This window comes from Pelobates fuscus, chromosome 1, assembly GCF_036172605.1.
Source record: "Pelobates fuscus isolate aPelFus1 chromosome 1, aPelFus1.pri, whole genome shotgun sequence".
NCBI classification, from domain to species: Eukaryota; Metazoa; Chordata; class Amphibia; order Anura; family Pelobatidae; genus Pelobates; species Pelobates fuscus.
Window position 1 is genome coordinate 304,254,736 of NC_086317.1, and position 23,296 is coordinate 304,278,031.

At 36.7% G+C, this 23,296-nt stretch overlaps 1 protein-coding gene across 1 annotated transcript in view; it reads right to left on the reverse strand.

Annotated features, from left to right (window-relative positions):
* Positions 1–4,732: 4,732 nt before the first annotated feature.
* SLC5A7 (solute carrier family 5 member 7) overlaps positions 4,733–23,296 on the reverse strand; it is a 37,402-nt gene continuing 18,838 nt past the window's right edge. Inside the window, exons 6-10 of the mRNA XM_063444624.1 lie at positions 16,204–16,352; positions 13,454–13,597; positions 12,237–12,390; positions 11,417–11,634; positions 4,733–7,093 (exon numbers count right to left, since the gene is read on the reverse strand). Of these exons, the coding sequence (XP_063300694.1) occupies positions 6,461–7,093; positions 11,417–11,634; positions 12,237–12,390; positions 13,454–13,597; positions 16,204–16,352 (1,298 nt within the window). The 3' untranslated portion in view covers positions 4,733–6,460. The remainder of the gene's footprint in view (positions 7,094–11,416; positions 11,635–12,236; positions 12,391–13,453; positions 13,598–16,203; positions 16,353–23,296) is intronic.

Consider the following 23,296-nt stretch of genomic DNA (forward strand, 5'->3'; position numbering starts at 1 on the left):
GTCCATCATCTGACACTGGATGACTTCACGCTCTGCATGAGAACCTCCAGCATCAGATTTTTCCCTATAGGCAAGCATTGAATAATATGGGGAAATCCTAATGCAAGCTAGGCCAGAGCTTGACCCAGCGCCAAGGTACATCGACGTTGGATTCAGGTAAGTGACTGAAGGGATCCCAACCCCTTTAGCACGCCAGAGGAGGTTGGGGGGAGGGGCACTTTAGGATTCTTTAGTGCCAGGAAAACGGCTTTGTGCCAGGAAAACGGCTACACTAAACTAGTAGCACTAAAATGGAAGAGCAAAAACAACGCACCAAAACATCCAGGTTTGAAAATGCAAATCTTATGGCAGTTGACTGAATTAGAGATAGAAGAAATACTTTAATTTCTGTTTTGTTTCTGAAATCATTTTAAAAATAGGCAACTATATGAAAACATTATGAATAATTGTATATTTCTTTCATTTCGGTTGTGTATTTTTCCAGCATTGCTATGCCATATCTCTCCCAGTGCACCATAACTACACGTTAGAATCACTAAAATTGCAAGTTTTGATTCAATAAGAAAATTTATTATAGCATATCTATACCTCTATGCTAAACAAATGATATTATTGTACTAATAAAATAAATGAATGTAAATATACATATAATACATAAATAGAAAGCTGACATTGCACAGTTTTTCGTTAATTTCTTTGGCACTATGTATTACGATACTCTAGCATTGAAAAAATACATACATATTTTTGGTAAGCATGTTAGTACATTTATTTGTTGAACAAACAAAAATATATGCTTTAGAACAACAATTTGAGATATCAAACTGGCAGGCTCGCAACACATTTTCCTCTCCACGAAATGACAAATAGGTTTACATGTATGATTGCATGTTCACAATAAATGTGACATATATAGTATGTCATAATATATATTTACTGCTTAAAACAGAAAATACTCTGAGTTTATTTATACATAAATATACTGTAAGACTGAATTGACGCAGCATACAGGTTCTCTATATACACAGACACAATAACACTTAAAAGGGAAATATTATACTGGATATCCATTTGTACGTTTTCCAAAATGCACTTTTTCCATTTAATGAACAGAATATACACAATGCAGGCATTATTTTTTACTTGACCCAGACTAATTGGCTTCAAATCTATAGGAGATATTCTTACTCTATAGTACTTCTGCTGTTGTTGGACCTTCTATGGTCCCCACCCAAAGCTTTCATGTAAAAGGACAACAACATCCAAGAAACATTCCCTGGTGCTTGTAACATCAATTTGAAGGTAAACACCAGCAGACACTTGAAACATATTACAGCTATGCACAATAAACATTATTTTCCATCACGCTAACAAATGACTGACATTTCAAGTTAATATGAAAAAATGATCTTATACCATGGAAGCCGTAGTACTCATGGTACCTGACCCTTTGATTAACAGGCAGGGCAACATTGATTTTTTTGGACAAATAGAATTAATTCAGCCATCAATAAAACACAATATTATGGGAATCTTCCACAGCGCATTTCTTAAGGACACAATTTCTTAAGGACACAATTTCTGGAATAAAAGGGAATCATGACGGAATAGTTCCGTCATGTGTCCTTAAGGGGGTAATCCAAAGTTTCTACGGTTTTGTGTCGAGACTTGTGTGTGCGTGGGTGTGATATTATTGTAATGTTCTCCCCTTCTCTGCTCTTCCTCTTTATTACAATGAGCACACAGAATTCTATGGATAATTAATAGATTATTGCTTGTTACAATACACTGTTAATTTATATTGTGTACATGTTTATGTTAATGAACCAATAATTCTGTGTTACCTGTTTATATGCATGAACAGCACCTCTATATAAGATTTCCTCTTACGTCTTTTAACTGAAGTATAATTATGTGATTATTCCAACATATAATGATAGATTTCAAAATATAACCAATGCACATCTATTAAAAAACAACTCTGTGATTTTAAAAGAACATACATTTTTGGCATGTGTTTAGTCTCTGCCAAAATGAGACGTGTTAGAATTGCTTTGGAGTTGCATTAACTACTAATCATTCTGTTTTTCAAATTCAGGTAATACCATATGCAGTAAGGCACCAATTAAGCTTCAATAAAAGCTGTCGCCTTTTTGGAGCTCTCGTCAAGATGGCTGCCTCCCCCGTTTCTAATAGAGCTCACTAGAGGCACTAAACTATTATATTGTACATAGATAAATGATAAATACTGTAAGTCACATTGCATACACTGATAACAGAGATAAATCCAACATCTAGGTCAACACTGCATTTTTTTTTAACTAGACTATTTTTATATCAATGTGCTCAATTTTTGTGCTTGTTAGTTTCCAACTCAACACAACTTACTGTTTAGTGATTAAACCCAAATGCCGTTACCAACTACACAAACTCAAATACTGTAGTGTTCCTATAATGTTTTAATTTGCTCTGATTTACAGTCTAGTTTATCATTTATTCGACAATCTACATTGAAAGCTAACATGGAATATTCAAGTTGTTTAGCATTATCTAACACAAAATATACAACGGTCAAGTGCTACGACCATTTTAGTAATTGCAATGATTCCACTGTAATGTTTTGTATTGTTTATGTGCAAGGCATGAAGCAGCCCCTAATTAGAATTTCAGAATATATATAGAATGGTTTGCCAGCAGGAATTCATTAATCATATCTTTGTGCTCTACAAGATACTGCTTTTCAGTGAGGGGTAGGTATTCGGTAATAGTGCTTGCAACATAGATGCCACATTAACTCATATTAACAATTCAAGAACAAACATAAGACAGATTTGACCAGACTAAAATATATTCACGTTTGTAATAATGGAATAATGGACACATGGAACACCAGATGATTTACAATTACATACATTAAACAGTTAGAGATGGGGATACCTGCCGGAATGCTGACATGATTAGGTAAATATTATATGTAAAAATGAAGTCAATGTTTGTGTTTTTTTATTCACTGACATTTTGTGATATCTTGCAAAGCAACCATCATTTACTAATGATTACTCCTGTCTCTTCCTCCAAACATGTTAAGTACCCATCGCAATCTTTTGGTGGCTATGGTGTTGACAGTTATGGTCAATAATCATTCACAGTAGTGGTTATAAACCAAAGAGCCTTTGTTTGCCGTCACCATAGTGAATTTCATTTTCAAGTGATTTAACAAAAATTATGGCTCTTATAGCACCCAAAGTATGGCTTGCTGCAACTGAGTTAACATGGACGTGAACGTATGCATTACCCCATCCATCCTTGATGTCATTTATAGTCAGAGACTGTTGGAGGTAGGTTAGCCCCATGCTATCAGCCTATCATAGTTGCTTGCTATTGGATAGGGTAATATGGGAGGTCACTTTTGTAGCTCTTGAGATGCACCTGAGTGGAGGTGCAGGCATGATTTTTGTGAAACCATATCAGCGTCACACAAACTTATCAGTGTGACAGCCACTAAACATGGATTTAATCTTGCAATGTAAACATCACAATTGATAGAAAAACTACAATGGTTTACATTGCAGGGTTAAAAGGACAGGGCCACTGTACCCCTACCACTTTATTGAGATAAAGTGGTCTGGGTGACTGTAATGTCCCTTTTGAGATACTTATGTATACAAATAAAACACTAATGGCTCCAAGCAGTAAACTTTAACTCCTATCCTATTCCAACTGTTATCTTACCATAGGACCATCCTCGCTGGGCTTCCGTTCAGAAAATGAGCTTCACTAATTAAACAAAATTCTAATTCAGGTTTTCTGTGATGCTAAATAACCAAACCGAAAAGGGACAACAAAATGAACAACAAAACAAATAACAAATAAACCTATTAAGTTTCGTGCAACACATTGCGTATAAAAAACTTCAATTTGTCAGAATTTGGGGCGATCGACAGGCAGTTCCTGTAAATTCCCAAAATTTAGAAACATTACATGGATTAAGCAGGAAATAAACAAAATTTACAATACATCAAACAGTTTCCTTCATTTTGGGATTCAGAGTTCTGTCCATGGCACCAAACAAAAATATTTGATTGATAGCCACTAAATGTCGATTTTATTCACAGATCAAGTGAGAAGTGACCAACAGAGGAAACAAATCTCTATATATTTAATAAACATATAATATATAAATATGTAAATATAGATTTTTTTATTGCTCCTTTTACTTTTATTGGTTATTTCTTTTCACTTGATCTGTGAACCATATGTCACGAAAATCAGTGTACAGTACAATATGTATGTATATTTATGTATACAAATCTCTCTCTCTCTATAAATACTTCTCTCTCTCCCTCTCTCTCTATATATAAATACTTCTCTCTCTCTCTAAATACTTCTCTCTCTCTCTCTCTCTCTCTCTATATATATAAAATACTTCTCCCTCTCTCTCTCTCTCTCTCTAAATACTTCTCTCTTTCTCCCTCTCTCTCTCTCTCTCTATATATATATATATAAATACTTCTCTCTCTCTCTCTCTCTCTATATATATATATATATATAAATACTTTTCTCTCTCTCTTCCTCTCTCTCTCTCTCTATATATATATATAAATACTTCTCTCTTTCTCTCTATAAATACTTCTCTCTCTCTCTCTCTCTCTATATATATATATTATATATTTATAACATACAAGAGGCTGTTAACTCACTCATTCACTAAACAGCAATTTCAAGTCTCACAGAACGTAATAGATTTATTTAAAACCACCTCGCCCAGGCATAAATAATGGGGGTTTAGTTACAGTATATGATCATACATTGCATAAGCCCGCCACAAGTGCCGGGCTTTTTGTCACTGTGTACAAGTCTAGTTTATTTTTTTTGTTTTGTTTTTGAGCCTTCTCTATTTAAAGTGTTTTGTATGGGTTTTAATGCTGCAATAAAAGTAAAATTTTACAGACAGTTGGTAAAGCATGTGATTCCTTATTGATATGGTTATTTAACCCAGAGGAAAACCTGGATTTGAATTTTTGTTTACTTAAGACACTTGCCTATCTTTACTTAGATGTTTGCTGAAGTTGATTTTATATTTCATATCATGCACTGAATATTTGCATTTTAAGAAGCACTTGATCTGATTAGTCAACATAGAGACATAACAAATGTAAGACAAGTGTTAAGACAATGTTATTATTATTGAGTGCGTTAATTTTCATGATATAAAAGTAGGCATTTTCTACATATACATATACGTGTTACATAGATCTCCTCTTTAATAACATTAAGCAACGTTCTATTGTAACTCTATCCAACAGAGCATGTCATGTTTTAAAAGCAGCACATCAGGCCCAGGCTTTGTTCATAGAATCCGTATAACCTACATCTGTATTACCTACATCGACATCTTGGGACATTTTTCTTTTCAGGCGGTTATTGATTATGAGTGCCTCATCAGAAAAATTAAGGGTTTGGTATGATAATGTGGGCCATTACTTGAAATGTATATAAACAAGCGTGCACTTAAAATGGGTGGTTTATTATTGCACACTCAATTATGATGGTATCTGAAAGGATATAAAATATAAATAAGCCTATGCATAAAGTAAAGTAATAATTATTAACTAATTCACATTTGTTTATGTGATTATGAACTTCAACATTTTTATATATACATAGTCATAGCTTGTCTTCATAATCCATAAAAGAGACACGTATCGGACAGATGTATAAGGGTCTATCTATAAAATAGTTGAAATAATATGGAAGAACAAGGCTGATTTACAATAAAGCCATCGTAGCAAACACTGATGTCCAATTTGCACAAATCCCTGTAAAGATGAATGGTTTCAAACAATCGCATAAAAAATGTGCAAAAGTGCTGGTGTTTTGTACAATATTACAATAAACCACACAAACAACAAAAGAGAAAAAGCCAAACATGAAGAAACTTGAGAAGTCTAAACTGTACTTTACGAATAAGAAATATTGGCTTCGACAATAAAACTACAAAAGTAGGCTATGTATCTATATAACCTACCATTGTTACATGCCAAAGGAATGCTGTCAATTTGCAGGAATGAGATTCTGCAGACTCTTTACTGGTCTAACCTAATCCCTTATTGCTAAGTTATATTAAAAAAAAAGGTAACTAAATCAATAAAAAGTGCAATTGGCGTGTTAGGTACTGTCATGTAAAATGATACTGAACATCAATCAATGCTAGAACAGCAATGGGTAGGAAGTGCCTTCATCTCTGGGATGGTTAAACAGCCTGTTTTCACTTGTGAAATTATATTGGTATTGTGCAATGACATTGGATTGTGATTATTTTATAATCGGTTATTGAACTGCACATTGATTATAAGTTAAAAAAAAAGTGGTTTTACTAAATCGCTGCTCACCCATGAGTATCAGTATAATATAGTTTTCATTGTTTCAGTGTGAGAGAAGCAATGTTCTTATGGCTTTGTCACATGTCCTTATCTTCCAACTCTGGAGATTCTGGGCTGGAGTCCAAGTCACTGATGGCTTCCTTATTGGTGAACGTGGTAGGAAGGGTAACGCTGTGTCTTGGCTTGACAGGGGCTAACTCAGATAAATTGATATTGTCATTTTTTACTAGAGTGGTCTTGTCCATGATTTCGTCACTGTGCTTGGCTATCACAGCATTTAGGAAGTCTAATTTTGGTGATATTGTTCCCTTCTCAAACAAGTATTTGACTAAGTAAGATACACATACATTTGCCAAGAAAGAAGCCAGCATGGAAACGGTTTTAAATGGAAATCTCTGCAAGTATATACCATTTCTAGGATCAGCATAGCAACCAGGGTAGCAGATTAGGGCCTGTAGGTACAAGTATGGCTCCCCGCCGCTAATTCTGAGAAAGAGTCCAAAAACATATCCTACGATAGAGCCATAGGTGTTAGTTCCTTTAATGAACAAAACACAGAGAAGCTGGGGGAAAATGATGATGTACACAAGGTCAGAACTGAGATACCAGAGACCATACACTGACTGTGCCAGTAAGGCCATGGCGGTTGCTGACGCTCCAAATATAAATATGGTGATTCTCAGGACCCAGACAATTTCCCTCTCGGATGCCTGTAAAATACATAATCGGATTTAGTTTTGAAATCATGTCACTATGGTAACTCTGTAAAATTGTATAGGCACAAAATATAATAACAAGTATGAAACTGCAATATAACAAATTCGTTCAGAATTTCAGAAATCATATCTGCTATAAAATTCTCCAGATTCTCCAGATAATATATTTTTACAGCGTGACTACAAATTAAAAAGAAAAAAAAATTAAGATGTTATGAACACATGTTGTACAATGCTGCACCAAAATATATATTTTTTAAAATTAACTTTTTGACCAATTTATAAGCTGATGCAGGCTCTCTTTGTTTTCGAAATAAATGTTATTAGATGTCCAGACCGATTCTTTCAAATGAAAAAAAAAAATGTAAAAGTTTCAAAAATTCTATGATTTTAAAAATCAAGGGTCCATCTTACGTGATATGATAAAGCCAGAGAGCTAACTTCTACTGTGAATAGGTGAATAATTGTTTGTATTACTGTCAATGTGTGTTTGTGTAAGTGACTTTATGTTTGTAATTGTAGATATGTGAGTGTGATTGTATGCATGTGTATGTTAATGTCTGTAGTGTCTGTATGACAGTGTATGTCTGTGAGTGTTTCTGTGTTCGTTTCTAAGTCAAAAGGAGGGGGGAAATCAGCTATGGGAATGTAAACTGGGTAATTGGAGGGTATTAGATACCATGGGAATGTGAGGATCTAGATTAAGGAGTAAAGAGGTAAATTTTCCGGGCAAAATAGAATCTATATTGGATAGACAGAGAGGTTATTTTCGTGGGTAATATTAGGATTCAAATTATGAGCAGTAGAGGGATAATTGGCACGTGTGGCTATATAAATAAGGGGTAGAACCTCGTGAATGCATGTTACAGAGTTCTGTGTTAATGTGCAGTTCATATCAGTGTATATCAGTAACGAGCTTTGCAGTTATATGCAGTACATATGAGTGTGTAACAGAATGCTGTAGTAATATGAAGTGCATATGAGTATATTATACAGCTCCACAGTAATATTTAGTGCATATAAATGTGTTGCAGAGCTCCACCATTATGTCAGCCATAATATAATTCCTCCCGAGATCAAGCACTGAAGCTCTATTAGCTGCACATTTTGTTATTGTGGCTGTTACAGAGCCAGCAGTATTTCAGTGCTAACAGTGACAGCATAGATTGATTTATGCAGCACAGGCAGTGTGCAAGGATTTCCTCTTTCTCTCTCCACCAAATTGATGTCATGAAATGCAGACCAGAGAGACTGCTAATAGGTTGTCACAAAGAATCCATGCAACCAGACCAGGCATCTCAGAGAAGTTTAGATAATATAGCCAACAAGTGCAAGGGTGCTTCAAAAAAATGTGAATTTAAAATATATATGAATGTAGCACTTAAAAAGTTAAATGCAGCACAAAACAGTGTTCTCCCAAAACCAAAAGTAAATAAACAATACACAAAAATAACCAAGAGCACAAAATGAATATTCCAATACAAATGCCCCGTCAGGGCAGGTGAAGCAAGTTATCAATACAAATGCCCCTTCAGGGCAGGTGAAGCAAGTTATCAATACAAATACCCCTTTAGGGTACTATAGGTAAAGCAGGGTATTTAATAAACACTGATTTTAGTGTTTAGGATATTAAATAAAAAAAGGATAATGAAAGCATAACATGGATAACGTTATATTAAAATAGTGAGTATAAATAGCCCCACTCACAATGACTCTTTATCTAAAAATGTTTATATATAAACACTGATCAGCCACAACACTAAAACCACTGACAGGTGAAGTAAATAACATTGATTATATCGTTACAATGGCACCTGCCATTAGGCAGCAAGTGAACAGTCAGTTCTTAAATTCCATGTGCTGGAAGCAAGAAAAATGGGTAAGCGAAAAGATTTGAGTGACTTTGATAAGGGTTAAATAGACGACTGGTTTAAAGCATCTCTAAAATGGCAAGTCTTGTGGGATGTTCCTGTTATGCATTGGTTACTACCTCCCAAAAGTGGTGCAAGGAAGGGCAACCAGTGAAATGGTGTCGATGTCATGGGCGTCCAAGTCTCATTGATGTATGTGTGGAGCCAAGGGTAGTCAGTCTGACCTGATCACACAGAAGAGCTACTGTAGAGCAAATTGATGAAATACTTAATGGTGGCCATGATAGAAATGTGTCGGAGCACACAGTGCATTGCAGTTTGCTGTGTATGGGATTGTGTAGCCGCAGACCTTTCAAGGTGCCCATGATGACCACTGTCCACTGTCGATGGTCCCTTTAATGGGGACACAAGTGTAAGAGCTAGACCATAGAGCAATGGAAGAAGGTTAAAATAAAATAGAAATTGAAGATATATATAAAAGGTGGAAAAGTAATTACCAGTGGGTAATGTGAGGCTGCAAACATTGTAAAGAAAGGTGGACTCCCTTTAACCCCTAATAACAAGTACAAACAGACAAAAACAAAATACAGGTTGCGCCAACCGACATACAAATATTAAGTATAATAGAATATTATGAAGAAAAGTCCACCCGGATGTAGCCCACAATTCTCTGTATCAAATAATCTTCCTTCAGATAGAGTTTGCAATTAGACCCATTGGCATATGAAAGAGAACAGAACAAAACAAACCAATGGTGCATACTTGTATATAGGGTGGAACACAAACTACATATAATATATGAATGCCCACTTACATTTTCCAGAGCTTTCAATCAGCTCTTGTTTAAATAGCATGCAATGGTATAATCCCACTTGTGAATCAGTATGTCTTGTGATTGACAACCAAAAGCAGTAAATAGTGTGATATTTTAAATCAATGTAAGACACCTAATAAATAAGAAGCACATTCACAAAGAAGAAGCTTGCGTCATAAACTCAATATGCCAGGCAGATAATGGTACAATCCCCACCATATGGATTTCAGTTGCTCTGAATTATGGTATGGATACCAGACCAACTGATATCCATATGGTGGGCATTGTACCACCACCTGCCTAACATACTGAGCTTATGATGCAAACTCCTTCTTTATTGGTGTATTTCTTATATATTACATGTCAATTTACAAAATTACCACTGGTCACCATTGACTGTCACTCACAAGAAGTACAACTCCACAAGTGGAATTATACCATTGCATGCTATTTAAACTACAGCAGGTTGTAAACTGAAGCAAGATTATTATAATAGAGAAAATTGTGGACTATGTCCAGTTGTAAATTTCTTCATAATTGTCTATAATACTTAATATATGTCTGTCAATTGATGCAATCTGCATTTTCCTTTCTTGTTTTCATTGCCATGGAAGAAGGTGGCCCGGTCTGATGAATCATGTTTTCTTTTGAATAAAGTAGATGGTCAGGTGCATATACGAAGTTTACCTGGGGAAGAGATGGCTGCAGGATGCACTAAGGGAAGAAGGCAGCCTGGCAGAGGCAGTGTTCTGCTGGGAAAACTTAGATCCTATTCATATGGATATTACTTTGATATGTATCACCTAACTAGAGATTGTTGAAGACCATGTACACCCCTTCGTGGCAGTGGTATTCCCTGACAGCGGAGGTCTCTTTCAGGAGAATAATGCACCGTGCCACACTGCAAAAAATAGTTCAGGAGTGGTTTGAGGAACATGACAAAGAGTTCAATGTGTTGCCTTGGCCTCCAAATTCCCCAAACACACAATGGAAATAAAATGGTTCTTTAATTCTTAAAATAAACAACTAATGGCCTTGTAAACTCTATAAAACCTTGCCTTGTTTTTTCTTACCTTACACACATTCAATAACTAGTAACTGCCTCTTTGAGGGGAAGACATTACAATATTTACATATCTTAAAATTAAACATTTTTATTCTATTTTTTCATATTGCAAATATCTGTAAATGTTATTATTAGCTCCTTTTTTATAACATATGAACTCTTAAAGTGTTTGTACCAAATCATATTCAGTCCAGTTTTTATTTTAAGAAAAGTATCATCCTTTATGATAACAATGAATTGCTGATTTTCATTATATTTTATTTTCTCATTGAGTATGCATTTATCAATGTATATTTAATACAATTATTTGTATTGCAAACCCATACTGCATAGACATGTTCCATCACTGTGAGAGCTGATTTGTATGACAAGTGTTTTAGTGCATTACTCTATCAACGTGTTGGCAATATTGAATTACTTTTCTTTTGGTTTATTAGAAATTAGACTTTTTTTCTCAATCACAATCAATGTTATCTAAAACATAAAGTTAGAACTAACATACGTGTATGTTCAAAGTCATATAAAAAAATACATTATCAGAATAAGACATTAGCAAAAATACTTACATTTTGTCTAAATGACAGCTGATAGATATTCCTGGCAAACATAGAACTTGCAGATAAAATGGAGGAGTCTGCTGATGACATCACAGCTGCAGACACAGCACCAAGGCCAAAAAATGAAATGTATGCAGGGCATAGGTACTGAAGTACAATTGGTAAGATCATATCTGTTTCATTTCTGGACTGTGGGTCAGGTAAACCATAATCTGTCTGGTTCCAGTCTGCAAATAATCAATATTCAAAATGTTACATCTCCATCCTCGCATGTTAGCATTCCAAGTAACAGCTGGTTTAGTTGGAGTATTAGAAAGCCATAAAAGTGTGTACTTTGAAAAGTCAGATTACTGGTGACATTCTGTCCATCTATTGAATTCTTCTATTACTCATGAGATAATGTCAAAAGTGTTGTGTCCTGTAGTTTGGTGTTAATCATGTGTTAAGAGTAAATATCCGTTTTCTCAAAATATTTTAAGCATAGGACAAACTCTTCATTAAAAATTATACAAATAAAATATAGAAAAAGGAGACCCATGCAACTCTAGTAAGGTGATCAAAAGTGTATTATTCAATCAGTATAGATAGATTCAGTAACATTTTACTCCTCTGCGAATCTGGCCAGAGACATAATAACATAGTCGTAGCATTTGATCCTACCATCTGCTCAGAGAGTGAAGGTATGTTTTACAGTATGAATAACTGCATTTTAAATATATGTCAGCTTTAACCACTGTGTTTTAAATTTTATATTATGGTCTATGGAGAAATTAAGACAGATCACAAATTAAACAGAGATAAAACAATACAAACTAAGATGTTTACATACCTGTTGAAGCTCCTATTGCTCCAATGAGAATAGACGGAACAGCCATCACTAAGCAGCCAAATGCAGCCAAGATGGAGAGCACTTGAGCATATGTAGCAGAAGAAGCAGACAAGACTCGCTGAAAATAGGCTTGCCAAGGGATACCTCCTAGTATCTGCAAATATATGTATACGTTTAGAAACAGGAAGAAGCCATTGATTTTGTTTTTTTTCCCCCATTAATATCCTTGAAAACACAAACAATTAAATATTGTGATAAGATTTTGGTACATATTTAAGTGGACCAACTGTCAACAGGACTATGAGGAACTAAGCATAATTTTTGATAGTGTAGATGCTTGCTACAGAAGAGGTTATGAGGCAGACAGGATATTTCAAATATGTGTTTGGATTCAAGTAGAAAGCAGTTTACATGTTATACAGTATACATTCTAGTAGGAAAACCACACTCTCTTCCAATCCTAGGTGCTTAACTGGACCTGACGTGGGCTAAATCATAGTCAATTAGTAAGTAAAAGAACAAAATTGTCCAGGTATTCAAGGTTGAACATTAAGCAGATTTATTGGGGAAACACATCAATGTTTCAACCTCAACTGAGGTCTTTGTCAAGGTTATATAAAGACCTCAGTTGTCTCTATCTATCTATCTATCAAGCTATCTAATCTATCAAATGAAATATTCTGACAGAGGCAGTGATTCCTGACTTTGCTGTCAGGGAGTTTATTTCTGAAATAAATAAAGATAAACAACTTAATTATGTGAAATATATTGTAATCTGAACAAGAACAGGACCATGGCCAGCTCATATTCTAACGTTGCACCACACATACCTCCATATATATTGCTTGTTGGCATCATGGCCAATTGTATAGGGAACTCCATGCACCACTATAGCTTACTGGAGTTGTTATGATGCCAGGAGTGCTCAGGCACCATAATCACTGCAAGGAGTGAAACCAATTTAGAACATTTTGGATCCACCAGGTTCCACCCCCTGTCTCCTAAGCAGGAGCTTCAATTAGTTCTCCTGAGCTAAATTCTCTAATGCAGGGTTAGCTCATTGACTGAGAGAAGGACTTAGTTGAGACAGAGAACTAACTCTCCGTCATCAGTAGTGGAGACAGGGAGTGCCCAGAACCATATAGACCTCGGTATAAGTCATACCAGTAAATACATAAAACATTGAAAAAGGCTTACATGACTGGAGCATTGCTTACCAGTAACAAGAAACTGTCCAACCAAGACCAAATATCAGCAGACTGTATGCTGCCTAACCATGGTTCCTTGTAGACTTTTGTAACGGCTGTCACTGTGATGTCTGTAACAGCAGGATGTGTTATTGCGAAAGGTACGCTGATCCACTAGAAGATAAATTGATAAACTAGAATGCCATTCATCAATACACCAAGCAGGAAATGTTATTAAACTGAAGGGCACACCGTGCTCTTTAAAAGGCATTGTTAAAATACAATGCAGACATGTTTTCTGATTTGTAATAAAACATAAAAAATGTCACTTGAATTTAAGGTGTGTTTATGCTATAAGTGTAAACCAATTAAATAACTATGATTCTTATTCAATAGCATGTTGTGAAAATTTTAAAGCTGCAAGTATTTATTTTTAAGAACAACTACTAAAGGATAAAAAGGCAGCATTTTATTAAGCTGGTTGGACAACAATTTAGTAATTATAATTGCTGACAGCAGGCTAGCTGAGTAACACAGTCTTTCAGCTTTATTAGCTGTACAGATGTACATGGTTGCGTTATAGATTCCTCTAAAATAATTAGTGGTTGGTATGAAATGGAGGATGCGATCATGTAGGGTACACTTTTGTGTTTATAGCCTTTCAAGTGTGCTTTAGGATGAAAGGTCAGCTGCAAATAAGGAAGTCCTCAGAGAATAGACACGACCAAGTAAAGGATTCCACCCTCAAGGATGGGGGTTGGAAAGTTCACAAAGAGTATTATATATGTATATATAGCAGTTAAATGCTACAGAGAACAATTTAAGATATACAGAGTTACTAATATTTTATGCACTCGAGTTTCCCTTCTGCCTGTGCTGCAGGCTGGCAGAATCCATGTTTTTATTCTCTTATCCTCTAACTATCCTACAAATGCTTCTGTAACATGTGAGCTTACAATTTAATATCACTATTGACTTAAAATCATACATCTGATATTCTAAATTGGAAGACAAAAGATGATTGGGCATGCCAACATACATTTACTTACACAATAATCTGAATGCATACCTATATATTTATTAATATATCCACAAACAAATTACACCTGATACACAGATACTAAACTGCATGCATACCAATATAAAAACGTACATACTAACATGCAGTAACACAAACATACTACACACACAAACGCATGCACTCCTATACAAAAGTATACATAAACCTATCTGGACACATATCTTTGAAAAAAGAACATACTCGGCCATGCCCTTTTTTTTTTTTTTCATCATCAGGGCACACCAACAGCCCAATGTTTTCCCTTTAGAACAGAAATGATAAACTGGTGAATCATGAACTGTTAGTGTAGGATTGGGAACTACTGGTACTGGTATACCCTATATATCAACATGTTGATGCATTCTTAAAGTGCTAATCTCCATATGCTAAATTACTATAGTTTGGGGAAATGAAAATTATATTACTCAGTTGGGAATATTGTTTTGATGGATTAATGAAATGGAAATGTCAGATGATGCTTTATACAAGGTATACAAACCCATATCAAATATGGTAATAGTTCTTAAAGAAAAATAATACAGTCTTTAATTAACGTTTGTATTTAGATTTTGTAAAGTATTACCCTTCGAAGATGCTCACAGTATTATTCTGTATTAAAATCACCCTAGCCCAGCTCCAGATTCATTTATTACAAAGAGATATGACGTAACAAATGTGATCACAACTCAAGGTGACTGCAACAAATGGAAACAAACAAGGAAATCCATTTGAGGCGTGAATCCAATCACTTTATAGAGAACAATCACCGTAATGAATGAACCAAAGAAGGAGTGGGCAGATGGAGTATAAGCACACCAAACCTATCCATTCTCTGTGCAATAAAATGTCACATTTATTTTAAACTTAAACTAAAAAAGGAACTACAAGAATCCAAGAAAGACAAATTGTTACATTATGACTCATCTCACCAAAAGGATTTATGAAAATCAGCATGCCTTCGGGACTGAATGAAAAGGTACTAGTATGATGACACAATTACATTTTGTGTATTGTTTTCTTACTATTTTATGCATTAATTAACAACTTTGCAATATGCATTTCTTAAACTTTTTGTCATCATAAAAAATCCTTTCAATGCAGCGACAGACTGATTATCAAGGACTGCATTTTGATTTTCCTTGGGCAGTATACAATTGACCTCCACTCTATACTAACACCACCTGTCTCAAAATTAATTTATAAACCTTCATTCTCCATCTGTGTGAAATCACCATTTGCTAATCATTAATAATCTGCTAGCTAATTTCAGCACCTCCTCGTGTGCCCCCACCTCACCTGCTTTAACCGGTAGGTTCCCCTTTGCTACATTTTGTCCCACTGCATATTGTCATTTTAGATTGAAAGCCCACGGGGTTTTCTTACATAGTTCTATGTATAAAAGCACTGCAAATGATAGATTAAAGCCCCATGGCAAAGTGCTATACTTTGTAAAGCTCTCTGGATATGTAAGAACTGTTAAACCAAATACTTTTCTTCTCTAAAATTAGAAGTGGAAGTTAATACATATTAACTCACAGCTAAAAAAAAAAAGTAAATATATATTTAGATTAGTTTCAGGAGTTACGTCATTTAATATCATTATCATGACACATTTTTGTTTCAATTTAAATAACACTTTTTTCTTCTATCTAGTGGGGATTTATTTCCCAGACATGGATATTTTGCAATAAAAGTATGTTCTTTCAGATAATTTACTCACCAATCCAAGAAAGATGCAGAACAGTTGAACAACATCTGTATAGGCCACGGAGTAAAGTCCTCCAACAAGAGTGTAAAAAGTTGCAATTAAAGCTGACACTATCACTGATATATTAATATTAATATCCACTATCACGCTTATAGTAGCACCTAAAAGAAAAATATGATTCTCAGTTATTAAAATGTAAATATTAAACATCGTTTGATATATGCAAACATGAACTCTGGTGACAACTCTGGATTTCATAGAAGTGAAAATTTATTTTTTAATAGGACATCATTAGAGAAGACAACTCTTTTCACCAACATTTCTTTACAAAGTAGGGCATTGTTCTTTTTAGTGGGAATTTGGTGTACCTAGGACACGGAGCCTTTTAGCCACTTGACTTGTGCATGCCACATTTAATAGGCCAAGATCAGAGAGAGGTTGGCAGGGGGGCTGTTGCCCTAAGCGTCACTAATATAGAGAATATTGGGGGATGTTGCCTCACATTACAATACTAAATTATTAACTATATTATTTTATTATTAGAGAAAGTTCTATTTGTTTGTATTTGTCCCCCAGGTCACATATATAACCAGTTCTCCCCTGGCCAAGAACACAGAGAGTATGGCGATAAAGTGGCCACATTAAGTGTCCCCGTAATAGTTGTGTATCATGAGATCCCCTGTCTCACGTTTTATACACCTCCCACCATTATAAATAACATAGGTGTCTAGTAAGCAGTTGCATGGCTGCATCTATGCTTGTGGATATTTTGTACAGTGTTTCTGCTATTTTTTAACTGTACCGTACTTGCACTGATTACGAGGTAGGTTCTTGTACCTTTTAGTGACTAACTAACTATTTGGTTGTTTGATTGATTTCTATTGAGACCTATTTTAGTGGTTTTGTTAATAAGTCTAAAGTGTTATGCATTTGTTTTATTTAAGGTATGTGGAAATGGATTGAGATCTCATGGAAAAGGACAAACGTGTATCCCTTACTTAGCTGAATTAGGTGATATAAGTACATGGAATGTGATGTGATGAATTAAGACTGACTTACATTTGACACTTTTAGAATGTTTAAGGAGGGCAGTGCCTGGCCCACAAAAGTGTAAGAAAATGAAGTTATTTGATTTTTTATTTATTTAGATATTTATGTATTTGTGTATAGGTGTTTTTGAAGCTAATACGTTTTAAATCCTCCACCGAACATTACATAAATATAAGAGGGAAATATCTGTGACTTATCACGTGCACGTAGAGTAAACAAGCTGCCTACTGTTTCACGTTTAATCAGAACACAGTTGGAAATTAGAGCAAATTATGTTTATTAGAACAAATGAAGTCTGGCCCGAGGTAGGAGAGACAGGCCAGGCTACCTAGAGGAAATTCACTTGAATCAAATAAAAGTGTCTTTCATACAGGGGTAACTAAGTACAAATCTGATTAGCATTTCCTTTAATTGGGGGAACAAACTGTGAGTGAATTATAGGGAGCTATAATTAACTAAGTACTTAAAACATTAATCATTCATGCACACGTAGTGTGCACTTCCTCAACTGGAGGGCAATTTGGAATCCCCCACAATAAAATTGTTTATTATCCAGCAGACTGTGAGCAATGTTATAGATTCTTCTAGTACAGCTACCCATGCAATACTATGTATAAAACTGACTTGTTTCATTCCAGTCAACTGACAGAGCCATCTGTCAAACAGCCAATCACAGGTAATGTTAGGGAAAAAGAAGGTTCAGTGCTGACAGCTGGTGAACTTTTCATACACAATAAATATAAATGATCAGAGTTCATCAGAAAACATGCTAAACCAAGGACAGCTGTCAAAGCAGCCAAACCATGGAAAATTATCTATGAATCACCTCTCTCTCAAGTGTCAAAGGAATGCCCCCTTTCTCTAAACAATGAAAACGGTGCTATCCCATAATAATTAGAAATCAGGGGATACGCAGTGCTCCATGAAATTGCTAATTCTAATAAGCAACATCCACAAGTATTAGTGTAACTGGGAATACCAAGCATTCAGTAAAAAAATACTTCTAAAATTGAAAGTCCTTACCTCTCCTTTTCTTTTTTTTAAAGAATCAAAGCTTTCTATTGAGTATAACCACAATGAGCATATACATGTGGCAAAGGTGTTTCAGGTGGAGGGGACACGCAAGTCCAGCAGGCCATATCATAAGAGCAAAAAGTGATCGATTTATTCTTACAAATAGATTTCCAGCATGTTTGTACAGCATGGTTTAGCAACAGAAAGTGTGAACCTTATGATCAAGATAGAACAGCAAATTACCCATTTTACAAGTTAGCGGATAAGTTGTATGTAGAGTTGAGCGAACCCGAACTGCAAAGTTCGGGTTCGTACCGAATATTATGTTTTTTGGACCCTGTACCCGAACAGGGACATATCACTGTACGTTCGGGTTGGAGTTGGGTGTTCGGCGATTTAATGGCGTGTTTTCAAAGGCTGCAGGGCAGCCAATCAACATGCGTTGACTCGTGTGCCCTTAGAAGCCATCACAGCCATGCCTACTAATGGCATGGCTGTGATTGGCCAGTGCAGCATGTGACCCAGCCTCTATATATGAGTGTAGGGAGAGGATGCTGGTGCTGATAGGGACAGCTTAGGAAAGAATTCTGCAAACTAGTACATTGGTGGGGTGGGGTGCACTTCATATCGGAGAGTCAAATAGAAGCTTCAAATACTTCAAATAGAAGCTTCAAATACCGCGGTTACATCGGAGTTTTAAAAAGTCAATTTTTTTGGTGCTAAATAGTACATTAGTGGGATAGTACATTAGTGGTATGCACTTCATATCTGAGAGTCAAATAGAAGCTTCAAATACTTCAAATAGAAGCTTCAAATACCGCGGTTACATCGGAGTTTTAAAAAGTCAATTTTTTTGGTGCTAAATAGTACATTAGTGGGATAGTACATTAGTGGGGTGCACTTCATATCTGAGAGTCAAATAGAAGCGTCAAATACTGCTGTCACAGTTTTAAAACTTAAAATGATTTGGGTGCTAAATTGCTAAATAGTTATTTTGGTGGGTTGCACTTCATATCTGAGAGTCAAATAGAAGCATCTAATAGTGTGCTTACAGCGCAGTGGTAAACATTCTAATTTTCTGGGTGTTAATCTGCTGAATAGTACATTTTGGGGCCTGCTCTTCATATCTGACAGTCAAATAGAAGTGTCTAATACCGTGCTTACTGCGCAGTTGTAAACATTCTAATTGTTTTGCTGCTAATCTGCTAAATAGTACATTTTTGTGGCCTGCTCTTCATATCTGAGAGTCAAATAGAAGCTTTTAATATTGTGCTTACAGCGCAGTTGTAAAAATTCTAATTTTCTGGGTGCTAATCTGCTAAATAGTACATTTTGGGGCCTGCGGTGCACTTCATATCTGAGAGTCAAATTGAAGCGTCTAATAGTGTGCTTACAGCGCAGTGGTAAACATTCTTATTTTCTGGGTGTGAATCTGCTAAATAGTACATTTTGGGGCCTGCTCGTCATATCTGAGAGTAAAATAGAAGCGTCTAATAGTGTGCTTACAGTGCAGTTGTAAACATTCTAATTGTTTTGCTGCTAATCTGCTAAATAGTACATATTGTGGTCTGTACTTCATATCTGAGATTCAAATAGAAGCGTCAAGGCCGCAAATGTTTCTTTTTTTGTATGTCCCAATATTTTGTGTGCTACCACAATTAAAGGAGAGGGATGTGAGCATCATAATGTATCTTGTAATATGGAATAGAAGATATGGAAAATAGGGTGCAAGGAGAGCTTCTTATATGGAAGTGAATGAGAGAGGAATGTGATCGATCACATTCCTCTCTCATTCACTTCCATATAAGAAGCTCTCCTTGCACCCTATTTTCCATATCTTCTATTCCATATCACTACTTTCTAGGACTGTGCTCCCCCTCCCACCCCCCTCATTCCTCGTGTCAACCTAAGCCAGCCACAGTCACCAGCGCTCCACATGTTTCTCATCAATTATTAACAAATAATCAGGGAGACTTGGAGAGACTCTGCCACGTATATCTCCTCCAACCTGTCCATCTTTTCTCCCATCGTAGGGGTCGTATCTTGCTTCCAGTGCAATGGAATCAAGGATTTGGATGCGTTTAGTAGATGTCGAAGGATCGATTTTTTGTAAGCTGTGATGTTTAACGGTGTGGAGTGTAGTAGGGCTGTCTCCATATCTAGACATCCCATGTCACCAAGAATCTCTTCCACCTTCAGCTTCACATTCCCACCATATATGCGTTACTGTTCCCGGGCCCACTCCACATCTCCAGCAGACATTGGGTACGTATGGTCGGGAAAATTCTGTGTAAATTGTCAGGTGTTCTGTATCAAAATGCTAGAAAGTTTGATTCCTGATATTTGGAACTAGAGGAGAACTTGTGGTGAACTATTAGTATCTTTTCCCATTGAGCGTCGGTGAAGGACTTGTCCAGGATCCGTTCCCATCGCCTTCTAAAAGTGTTTTTACTCTCTAGATGTCCCATGAGGAGATGTTGGTATAGGTGGGAGGCTATTCAGATTGGTTTTGCATTGCAGAGATCCACAAACCATGTGAGGTTGCGGTGTTTTGCATCTCTATTTGGGAGCTTCTGGTAGAAATATCTGATTTGTGTGTACCTAAATGTTTGCAGTCTTGATGGTGAATTCCCTCCAGTCATTTCCAGCAGTGGTATCAGGCCCGTGTTGTACAAGAGCTTATGGATTGGAAGAGGGTCGACACCGACGCCCAAGAATTCCCATGTTCTAGGTAGTAGTCCACCCCCTAGTTGAACATTATGTTGTATCTGAATCCTCGGGCTCGGTGTGGGGGATAGATGCTGTCCCATGTCCTTAACATTTGTGTCACTGGAGAGGTCAAATCCAGATCTGTCTGTGTAGGCCTTTTTGAGTTCCACACTGCCGTAAGTAGGGATGGTCGTAGGTGACTCTTATCGAGTTCAATCCATTGTTTGTGAACCGGTGGATGTGCCATTCTAGTATTCTTTGTAGGACAGTTGCGTGGTGGTATTTACGTAAGTCTGGAAGGCATTATATTTCATGGAGGCTCTAGGGAGGCATTATATTTCATGGAGGAGTCTTGCCTTGTCTCCATTCCACACGTACCGTATCCTAGAAGATCGTAGAGATGCGAAGTAGGCTGTAGGAAGGGCAAGGGGGAGTGTTTGTATAGATTAAGAAGTCTAGGTAGCACATTCATTTTTAGAACTGCAATTCTTCCAAACCAGGATATATGAGGGTAAGACTATTTCTTCAAATAATTCTTATGTGGTGTAAGAGAGGTATAAAATTTATTTGGTATAGGTCACTGTGGTAACAAGTGAGAACCTAGATATTTCATAAGTGCACCATCGGAATGGGAACTAGTGTCGCAGGGTATCATTTTCTGTTACTGGGTCCGTGATGTTGATTACCTCACATTTGGACATATTCAATTTGAATCCCAAGATTTCGCCATATGTCTTGAACAGGTCCACTAGGTGAGGTAGAATTGTCTTGGGATCATTTATGAAGGACAATAGATCGTCCGCATAAGCAGCCACCTTATGGGTGTTGGCCTTCCATGTAAAACCTTTAACATGATCAAACTTCCGTACGGCTTCCAAGAATGGCTCCAGGATTAGTGCAAATAGCATTTGGGATAGTGGGCATCCTTGTCTGGTACTGTTCCGTATCTGAAAAGCATCCGTGAGAGCACTGTTTACTCGTACTTTGGCGCTGGGGCAACTATAGAGTGCACTTATCCATTTCAGCGTGTTCCAACCGAATCCCATCTCCTGCAGTGTGGCTGTAAAGAAGGACCAGTTAACTCGGTCGAATGCTTTCTTAGCATCGGTCGATAAGAAGAAAATTTGTTCTCCTAATCGCCTCGCTAGGTGTTGGATTGACAGTGCCCGTAGAGTGCTATCCTTAGCCTTCCTAACTGGTATAAATCCTTTTTGATCCATGTGTACGATCCTCGGTAACAGTTTCCCGATCCTATTAGACAAGATCTTAGTGAACAGTTTGACGTCCACATTGAGCAGATATATCGATCTGTAGCTGCCACACAGTTCAGGATCCCTACCCGGTTTTGGAAGGACAGTTATAGTGGCAGCCAGTGACTCGGAGTGGAAGCGATTTTCCATTGTGAGAGCGTTAAGGACCTGGTTTAATTTAGAAAGTAATATGTGACAAAACTTCTTGAAGTAGTCCAGGGAAAAGCCATCTGGCCCTGGGGCTTGCCCGGTTTTAGCTGTCTTGATCGCTGCTGCCACCTCTTCCTCCGTGATCGGCAAGTCCAATGTATCTGCCTTGTCTGGTCGAAGTCTTTCTTTTATTAGCGTGTTGACAGAAAAAGGATTTCAACCGTTGCACAGAGCAGAAATGAGTGTGTGGAATTGCCAACGTACCTCCAATAGTTCTCTGTGGGTTGCCACAAGTTGGGATTGTTTGCACTGGGTTTCGAGATGTTTTTCTCAATGAGTTTGGTGATCTGACACTGTGATTCTCTCTTTTTTTTTTTTATGCTAAGCGGATTAGGGTACCCTGATGAAGCTCTTATGTGCTTCCCAAATGGTAGTTGTCATGAGTTCACCCGGTGTATTCATCTCGAAGTAGGAGGAGAGAGCCTCAGATTATTTCTCCCTGATTTCCAAGTCTTATATGAGGGAGCTGTTAACTCTCCAGGACCAAGTGACAGATCATGTCCTCGGCGAATCTATCTCCAGAGTCACTGGGCCATGATCTGACCATATAGCCGTACCTATCTCCGCTGCTCATATGTTTGCTATCTGTTCTTGTTGAAGAAATATGTAGTCACCACTGCAAGTATCGCTGATGGAATGCCGAATAATGAGTGTATTCTTTATCCACGGAGTGCATCTCCAGCAATCCACCAGTCGTAGATTTCGTAGGGATTTCTGTAGGCACTTTGTGCTATGCTGCTATGACCCATAGATGAGTCGGTGATTGGGTTTAGGAGGACATTGAAGTCACCTCCAAGAATCATGGTTCCCTCAGTGAGTGACGAAAGCTACAAAGTATTTTGTGGACATATTGGGTTTGATTATTATCAGGT